Source organism: Danio rerio, chromosome 12, assembly GCF_052040795.2.
Source record: "Danio rerio strain M-AB ecotype USA chromosome 12, GRCz13ab, whole genome shotgun sequence".
NCBI lineage: Eukaryota > Metazoa > Chordata > Actinopteri > Cypriniformes > Danionidae > Danio > Danio rerio.
In genome coordinates, this window is record NC_141032.1 from 1,433,584 (window position 1) to 1,444,360 (window position 10,777).

Sequence of the window (10,777 nt, forward strand, 5' to 3'; positions counted from 1 at the left end):
CACTGATGTCACTCAATCTTTTTATTAAATATTAATTAATATATGAAAAACCTACTTTTGCGAACTAGTCCCTGGTTTTTCGCTCAATCACCACGAAACCAGTGTTGTATGAATCTCTGAACTGAGCAGATCAATAGTTATTGAAATGAGTTGAACTTTCCTCTTTTGGCAGCTATAAATGGCTCATTTACAAAAGGGGTGTGTCTTATATTGACCTAAATGCATGTAAATGCATAAGGAAAACTCAAAACTTCGTGAAATCAGGTATGCCCATCTGAGATGTGATTTTTAACAAGCATGCAACATTTTGTGAAGATAGGTCAATAGGTGGCGCTATAACAGTAGAAAAGGTCTCAAAAACACTGATTTCCATTGCTATTTGACCATAATTTGTATAATATGTGTTTATTGTAGACAGCTTTTCACAAATATACTTAATCTGACATATTATATGATAGGCCTGCACATTCTGATCACTTTGGCATGAAATCCACTGCTGTAACTCAGACCATCCATTTATTATTCACCATTATTTCAAACAATACTTTTAGGAACTCGTCCCTGCTTTTTTGCTCAAATTGAACAAAATCAATGTTGTACAAATGTCTGCACTGTCTAAATCAGTAATTATGAAAAACAATTGAACTTTTGTGCAAAAATGAGCTTGATATATTTATCTGAAGAGCACAGTGTGTTCATATGCTTCCACAAAGGATCTAAACATGCATTACTAATATAAACCACTAGATGACAGCACAAGACCTCATAATGTTGGTTTAAAGTCACTAAATGTCCATTAAAGATCATTCTGAATCACATCTTGACATGGCATAAACTCTGTTATTGCATTTAAAAGCTGATTTAGTCCCAGGTTACCACTTCATTTATGTAGGCTTTATATTTTTACCATTTATTACATTACGTCATGGATTTCTTTAGGGTCAGCCTTAAATGTTGGGTTGTCCTACATCTAAATTGCCTAAATGGCAATTAGTTTGCCAAATGCTCGAACCCCGTTAATCGCCGCTTGCGGCTATATTTATTATTATTATTATTATTGCTATTTTATTATTATTATTATTATTATTATTATTATGAATATTTGATTATTATTATTATTATCATTATTATTATTATTATTATTATTATTATTATTATTATGAATATTTGATTATTATTATCACTATTATTATTGTTGTTGTTGTTATTATTATCATCATCATCATCATTATTATTGTTGTTTGTATTATAATTAATATTAATATTAGTAGTAATATTGTTATAATTACTATTATTGTTATTTTTATTAAACAATTATTATTATTATTGTTGTTGTTGACATTGTTATTGTTATTATTCTAATTATTATTAGCATTATTATTAATAATAAAGTTTATATATATATATATATATATATATATATATATATATATATATATATATATATATATATATATATATATATAATATTGTTATAATTACTATAATTGTTATTATTATTAAACATGTATTATTATTATTATTATTATTATTATTCGATATTATTATTATTATTGACATTATTGTTTTATTATTATAAATAATAATAATAATTATAATTAAATAAAAGGGAACATCTAAATAAATACCATAATTTTAAATATGTTTATCTTTTTTTCAAGTCATATATATTCACAAATGCTGCTTTTTTTAAAATAAGTTCAAATATTACAAATATTGCAGTTCAAATTTAATATGCTGGTGATCAATTGATGATCAATAAATATACGATTTTTTGAGCTTAATTATTGTTTATGATTCTGCCATATCGACTAACCATTTTTTAATGCAAAAATCACTTTTATAAAGCGTTTAAACACCAGTGTGTGAATATATCCAGCCTCTAATCATAAATTAATTGTATTTATTATAATTTGACTTTTTCCCAGAGATGGGTTGCGGCTGGAAGGGCATCCACTGCGTAAAAACGTGCTGGATAAGTTGGCGGTTCATTCTGCTGTGGCGGATTAATAAAGGGACTAAACTGAAAAGAAAATCAATGAATGAAGGAATGAATAATCAGACTTGATGAATGAAACACTCGTCTGCGTCTGTCCAGGGGTTGAGGGGGGAGGTTGTGTTGCGGACGAAAAAGAGGAGAGGGTGGGGGCTGTGATGGTGTCCCGGACGAAAGTGAGGAGTGGGAGAGTGGGGGGAGGGGGGTCGCATACGAAAGTGAAGGGGGGGTGGATGGGGGGGATGGGTCCGTAGACGAAAGTGAAGAGCTGGGGGGTGGGTATGTGGGGATTCACGAGGGTGGGGGGTGTTGTCATGGTCGAAAGTGAAGAGCAGGGCAGGACACACATATGACATCTGCCACTATGCTAATGCATAGGAGTTTGTAGCTACACCCTCTATTAAAAAAAAACGCAATCTCATTTGCATTTAAAGCGACAGTCACCAAAACACCACAATTATTGTCAAAGCCTAAAGGGTTTTTTCAGAGAGCTATAAAAGATTATCTGTGTGCTATTTTGGGCTGAAACTCCACACTCTTGACACTTATTTTATTATATCTCATCAGATACTGATTTTACATCTTGTAAAAAGGGCATAATAGGTCACCTTTATATAAAGAGCTTGCAGGGTAGTAGATTTCCACTCCATCAAGATCACCTACGCATGTGTTTTCAGCTGTTTTTCTTGTCTCCGTCTCTCAGGGAACTGAAGCACAGGGAGTTAAAGGAACCAAACGAGCCCAAGTTTCAGCTGCAGGAGTACGTGAACAAGGAGATGAAGGGAGTCGGGTGCTGTCGCTCATAAAAGCACCGTCATGTGTATATGTGTGTGTGTGTGTTTTTACACTCTCATCCTCTCCTCCTGCAGAGATGCGATGTCTGTCAGATATGCTGAGGCTCTGGGGACTCTTATTTTGTAATACTGCATTCATTGTTTTGACCTGCATGCACTTCAAAGCTCGCAGACAATATAAGGACGACATAAAACAAGGCTGTTATTGATGATTACTCCTAAATATTAGCCATCCTGTATACACCCCCCCACCATTTCTATTTAACTGACATGTTCAAGATATAGATATTTGATACTAGATACTAGATATTAGACTAGTATTCAGCTTAAAGTGACATGTAAAGGCTTCACTAGGGTAATTAGGGTAAAGTTAGGGTAGTTAGGCAAGTCATTGTATAACAGAGGTTTGTTCTGAAGACAATCCAACACTAATATTGCTAATAATAGGGGGCTAATAATATTGACCTTAAAATGGCTTTAAAATAATTAATAACTGCTTTTATTCTAGCTGAAATAAAACAAATAAGACTTTCTCCAGAACAACAAAAATTATAGGAAATGCTGCGAAAAATTCTGTCCGAACCCAACTCTATTCATTTATTTGACTCTAAATCAAATAATATTATTTAAATAATAATAATATTAATATTATTTAAATAATATTTCGCTAAAGAATCAATAGTTTTAAAAACGGTGCACTTTTAAATTTAAACCTCAGCTGGGTGTTTTCATTCACTTAGAGCTGTGTTACACACTACACGAAGGTCATTTTCAAAAACCCATAATAGAGGCTCTTTAACTGATTATATTTTAAGTACATTACAGCAGCCATGCCGTAAAAGGAACCGTATAAAAATGAACATGTTCACCGGAAGTCTATCGGTACACTGTAAAAAATGTTACTGTAATTTTTCACAGTAAATTTCAGTAGTATCACTTTACAGGGTTTGACTGTAAGTTCTCACAGTAGCGCGTTGTATTCATCGTTTTATTGTGAAATTAAGGCAGCATAATTACAGCAGATTACTGTAAACAGGTTATATCTTTTGGATGTTAGTTATAAGAATTCAAACTCTTTGTATTTCATTCAGCATTGACATTAATACGAATGAACATTCATGCTTGTATCGGCACTTTATTGATATAGAAAAACAGTTAGAAATAACAGAACGTTATTGCAGCCCCAAAAACAATTTGCTTACGTCAGGGGTGTCCAAACTTTTTGTGCCGAGGGCCAGATGCAAAAAAAAAAAAAAAAAACATTGTCCCGGGCCAAATTGTACATACATCACACAGACACGCATATATATATATATATATATATATGTGTGTGTGTGTGTATGTATGTATGTATGTATGTGTGTGTGTGTGTGTGTGTGTGTGTGTGTTTGTGTATATATATATATATATATGTATGTATATATATGTATGTATGTATATATATATATATATATATATATATATATATATATATATATATATATATATATATATATATATATATATATATTTGTGTGTGTGTGTGTGTATATGTATATATATATATATATATATATATGTATATATATATATATATATATATATATATATATATGTGTGTGTGTGTGTGTGTGTGTGTGTGTGTGTGTGTGTGTGTGTGTGTGTGTGTATATATATATATGTATATATATTTATGTATATATATATATATATATGTGTGTGTGTGTGTGTGTGTGTGTGTGTGTGTGTGTGTGTGTGTGTGTGTGTGTGTGTGTGTGTGTATATATATATATATCATGCTTTTCTTACTTAGATTTTTTTCTCGTTTCGAGTCCAAATATTTAAAAATTCTCAAATCAAGAAACATTTTCTAGACAAGCAAAAAATATTGTCCTGTTTTGAAAAATAATATGCTAATATTAATTAATACTGATTAAATAATACTGATTGCGGGCGCAGATGGCCCGCGGGCCGTAGTTTGGACACCCTTGGCGTACGTCTTCAAAAATAGCTTGAAAGAAAATCATCCTGTTTTGAAACGACATGAATGTTTTTGGGCGCACTGCACCTAAATTTAGTTTTATAAGGTTAATATGGAAATATGAGATCATTTAATGAACATAACTTTGTGCTTAAAAACACAATAAGTGAAGTTTATTCATAAACTAATTTCGAGAGGATCACGTGTTTATAATTTATCACGGCCGGTCTCGTATTTGCTAATCACCATCTTCCAATCATATGAGCCCTACGCTACTATAAATAACCACAGTTTCCAGTCCATTGTATCTTCGTTTGGAAGAAACCCCCCTTCCTCCCCCATTCTGCTCTAATTGGGCGGCACGGCGGCCCAGTGGTTAGCACTGTGAGCCCCACAGCAAGAACACTGCCGATTGTGGTCCCGCCAGGCCGGTAGGCGTTTCAGTGAGGAGTTTGTATATTCTCCTCGTGTCCGCGTGGGTTTTCCCCGGGTTCTCCAGTTTCCTCCCAACATCCAAAGATATACAACATGCATAACAATCAAGCACATGTCTAGCCCCTTTTCTCATGTGTTCCCTTAGCTACCGCAGCCGGGGAGTTCTGAGATCCCCCGAGCTCAGGCTCCCCTCTCGCTCTGCCAACAGGAGGAAGCCCCGGGCTCGAGGATCCCTTGAGCTCGGGGCTCTCTCCCGGGACAGCATGCCAAACAAGCTTTTGATAGACCATCAGCTAAGTGTGAACTCTTGAAACTGGAATAAAGGTAATTGATTCATAAAAACAAACACTGTTAAACACCCACAGTGATTTCAAAGTCAGGGTAAATGTCAGAATGAGTAGCCGAGGAAAGCCTGCTTCACAGTCAAATATAGTTAATTCTACAAGATAATACTGTTAAATCACAGTAATGGACTTTACTACTCTGATGTTACACAATATGGCTGTGATTTCACTGTTAATGTACCAAAATCTAAATAAACTACTGTGAACCACAAATCAAATACAGTATTTTACTGTGAAAGTAATGCAATTATTATCCAGTAATTTACTGTGAGTTTAAGGTCAAATCTTTTACAGTGTAAGGGAGCAAAACACTAGCTGTGCATATACAGTAGCCCGATATCTCATGACCAAAACAAACTTCCATAATGAAAATGTTCTGTAATTGATTGACTTGTACACATTGTATTGCTGTAACTTAACTTATCTGTCTTGTTTTCTCATTTAAACACTGCTTGTGATGCTTCTAGCATGCATTTGTCATCTTTATATTAACTTCCTACTTCAATGCATTCTCTGTTGTGTCTTTTTAAAGTTTAATGTGCATCAAAAAACATCCCATAATACTCTAAAATCCAAAGCTGACCTGATCATCGCATATTAAATGTTTCAACGCACTGTTTATGGAAAGTTTATGCACATCTGTCATCAAGTCATCAAACACAACCCCCCATGAAAGATGAATGTATGTAATGTAATGTACATATGAAGACTATCATATGGCACTTACAGACGGCAGTTTGCGTATATATATATATATTACTGATGTTTCGTTAAATGCCTTTCAATTTAATATCGTCCTGTACTTTGGATAAGCTTTAAACTAGAAATTAGTTGCTTTAAGTGTTCAAAATGTGCCAGAATTTAACAACACTGTGTTATTGTCATGGAACTATGCGTACTGTGGATTATTATGATATCGTGCTGTATATACTGAAGAGTACTATGCCTTTTGCACTTGTTCTCGTGTGGTTTTTCTGTCGTCAATTTGTTGTTTTTGTGTTTTTATATCATCCGAAAGAGCATTATATAGCCTGAAATGAATATTTTGTTGGATAATTTGTACCGATGATGTGCCATTTTTAGAATTTTAACAACGGATCAGCTAATGTAAATAAGTCCAACTCAATATTAGTGAAGAAAATAGGCAATCAAGCAATGATATACATGATTTTTCTATCTCAAAGTGTTTAAGACCTTCACAATGTTGTTTTTTTCCAAGGTTTTTATGTAATTCTTTAAATGTAGTGTATTCTCAACAATAAATCAGACAGTGAAGTGAATTCTGTCTCGGTTTTATGATCTAACAGCGACCCCTGCTGAACAAAACATCATATTACAGCACACATGAAGAAATACTACATTCGTTAATTTCCCTTCAACTTAGTTACTTTATTTATAAGGGGTCACCACAGCGGAATGAACCACCAACTATAATGATGCCTTTACAGCCGCAACCTAGTACTGGGAAACACCCATACACACACAATTTATTTGACCCGATTCCCCTATAGCGCATGTTTTGGACTATGGGGAAACCAGAGCACCCAGAGGAAACCCACGCCAACATGGGGAGAACATGCAAACTCCACACAGGAACACTAACCCACTGTACTCATATGGCCTCCACAGCCACCAGAGCTGAATCCAATAGAGCAGCTTTGGGATGTGGTGGAACGGGAGATTGGCATCATGGATGTGCAGCCGACAAATCTGCAGCAACTGTGTGATGCTGTCATGCCAATATGGAGAAAAATCTCTGAGGAATATTTCCAGTAGCTTGTTGAATCTATGATACGAAGGATTAAGGCAGTTCTGAAGGCAAAAGTGGTCCAACCTGGTACTAGGTGTACCTAATAAAGTGGCCGGTGAGTGTATATTATAGTATTTTATATAAAATATATATAAAAACTATATTGTACAAATATTTATTAGTATATTGTAGTTAAATATATATATATATGTATGTAGTTTTATATATATATATATATATATATATATATATGGAGTTTAGATGCACAATCCTGTACATGCCGTCTGAAATTTCCTTTAAAAATGATGTTTTTTATTAGGCTCCTGTGTGTAGGTTCAATAATTTCACTTTTATGGCAAAGAGTGTTTTTTTCATGGTCTTCAAAGTGAAATAACTCAACATAAACAAAGGAGTCCAAAAATAATGCTCATTTTCTATGGAAATTTCAGCTGGCACTTTAAGGTTTTTGCATCTGAACTCTTCATATATATATATATATATATATATATATATATATATATATATATATATATATATATATATATATATATATATATATATACATACATATACATGCAAAAGAATAAATAAATCATTTATATATATATATATATATATATATATATATATATATACATACATATATATACATGCAAAAGAATAAATAAATCATTTATATATATAAATATATATATATATATATATATATATACATACATATATATACATGCAAAACAATAAATAAATCATTATATATATATATATATATATATATATATATATATATATATATATATATATATATATATATATATATATATATATATATATATATATACATACATATATATACATGCAAAACAATAAATAAATCATTTATATATACACATATATATATATATATATATATATATATATATATATATATATATATATATATATATATATATATATATATATATGATTTATTTATTCTTTTGCATGTTTGTTACACTTTAATGTTTCTAATGTTTCATCAATCAAATTTAAATATTCATAACATAAACACATTATGCAATTTTATTACTTAACATTATAAAGGGAAAACAAAACCCAACCAAACCCCTGTTAAGACACAACTCAAATCTGGTGAATCACACCTGAGCTCAGTTTCTCTAGCCACATCCAGGCCTGATTACTGCCACACCTGTTCACAATCAACAAATCACTTAAATAGGACCTGCCTGGGTGAGATCTACCGAAGAACACACATAGAGGTGCACAGTGGTTTATAATAGGAAAAGCTCAAAATGCACTGTGTTTTTATTGCAGAGAACTAGAATCTGTACAACATGTGATCTCGCAGATAATATTCAGTATAGAAAGAGAACAATTAAAGTATTTAAAAACAACATGACCATAAGTTATGTATTGGGTCTGCCTGGAACACATTCAACAGTTACACAATTTCTGAATGAAACCGCTTGCAAGAAGGATGTATGTTTATTATTTTTAAATGCAGTATATACACCCCAAAGATCACATCTCAGTCCAGTAGGTGGCAGTAATGCACACAGCTTGCAAGCTACCATTAAATATAACAGAAGAAGAGATCCACACATCTGGAAAAGATTATAAAGCAATTTTTAAAGACGACAGAGAATCGCAGCGAGAGACTTCATCTACAAATGGAAAGAACAAGGAACGGTGGAGAACCTTCCCAGGAGTGGGCAGCAGACTACTCTTGACGACTCTTCCAAGAGGACACAGAAGATCAACATCTAAACAACTGCCTCAGTTAAGGTGAGTGTTCATGACTCCCCCATAAGAAAGAAAAAGGGTTCGCATGGCAGAGATACAAGACAAAAATAACACAAAGAATTATTTCAGTAGCCACGTTAAGGAAAAGCTTCAATATTTAAAGTGCACATAGGATGACAATCCACTTTTGTGAGCGGTTTGGACAGAACTGTGTATAGGTATAGTGTATATATGTGTGTGTGTATACAGGGTGGGCCATTTATATGGATACACTTTAATAAAATGGAAATGGTTGGTGATATTAACATCCTGTTTGTGGCACATTAGTATATGTGAGAGGGCAAACTTTTCAAGATGGGTGGTGGCCATTTTGAAGTCGGCCAGCCTAGATTCAACGTTTGTTATTTCAATAGGAAGAGGGTCATGTGACACATCAAACTTATTGGGAATTTCACAAGAAGAACAATGGTGTGCTTAGTTTTAACGTAACTTTAATATTTTATGAGTTATTTACAAGTTTCTCACCATTTATAACATGTGTTCAATGTACTGCCCATTTTGTTGTATTATCAATGCAAGCCTCTTCTCCCGCTCTTCACACACTGATAGCAACACTGCAGGATGCCAGCATAGGCTTCCAGTATCCATAGTTTTAGGTGCTGCATATATATATATATATATATATATATATATATATATATATATATATATATATATATATATGAGTAGGGATGTACAATATTGTAAATACCGTCATACCCCAATAGTAGTTTTTTTTTCAATATTACCGTAGGCGCATGACTCAATAAAACAATATTTCTGAGAAAAGTTTGCTCAGGCGAATGAAGCGAACGGAAGGTAGCGGGAACTACAGTTCCCATCAGCCCAGGCGAAGCCATCATCCTTTGCTGTTTGTTGTCGCTACAGATCCAGTAATGCGGAAATGTAGTGTGCTGCTAGTAGTGGAGATAAAAAAGAGCTGGAAATGATTCAATCTAAAGCGGGTTTTAAATCGGATGTGTGGAAGCATTTCGGTTTCTTTCTAAAAAGATACGAAAAAGGAGAAAAGGTGACAGACAAAGAAAAACACAGTATGCAGGCACTGCCAGACTGTGGTGAAATATAAGTCGGGGAATACGACTAAAGACAGTCATGGGGGCTGCAGAACACAGCACACTGTTCAGATTGATGCAGACATTGACTTGTACCACAAAGAGACCTCTATCTCACTCATGGCTTGTCCTCTCAAGTGGGGGAAAGACAATGCACAACGTTACCCACTGCTGTCAATCTTGGGTAAATCATATCTCTCTGTCCCAGAAACCTCAGACCCAAATGAGAGGGGTTTATTCTGTTGCAGGGGACATGCCCAGACACCCCAGCTTTTACCAGATTATATTTATATGATCATTTTCCTTAAAAACCCATCTCTATCTGAGTGAGTGAGTGAGTGATTAAATGTTGAATGTGATGAGTTTTAAACAATACTAAATTAAAACTTTATTTTTTTATATGGTTTAACAGTTTTTTGTTATTAAAATTGAAAAACTTAAGCTCCTGTTTGGAATCTTCCAGATAGATGGCTAATTTGTTTGTCATTGATATGTTCAGTGCTAAGGTAAATAAACACTTTTGGCACTTTTTTCGAGTCTTTTCATTAGTTTTGCTTTTCCTGTAAATTATTCAATAAATACTGTACCGTGCCATTCACACCGAGGTATTATCGTACCGTGAAATTCTGATACCGTAACATCCCTA

The 10,777-nt window shown here is 33.4% G+C and overlaps 1 protein-coding gene across 1 annotated transcript in view; it reads left to right on the forward strand.

The window, feature by feature from the left end:
* rab26 (RAB26, member RAS oncogene family) overlaps positions 1-3,239 on the forward strand; it is a 112,059-nt gene extending 108,820 nt beyond the window's left edge. The window contains exon 9 of the mRNA XM_087275610.1: positions 2,700-3,239. Coding sequence (XP_087131736.1) covers positions 2,700-2,802 — 103 coding nt within the window. The 3' untranslated portion in view covers positions 2,803-3,239. The remainder of the gene's footprint in view (positions 1-2,699) is intronic.
* The last annotated feature ends 7,538 nt before the right edge of the window (positions 3,240-10,777 follow it).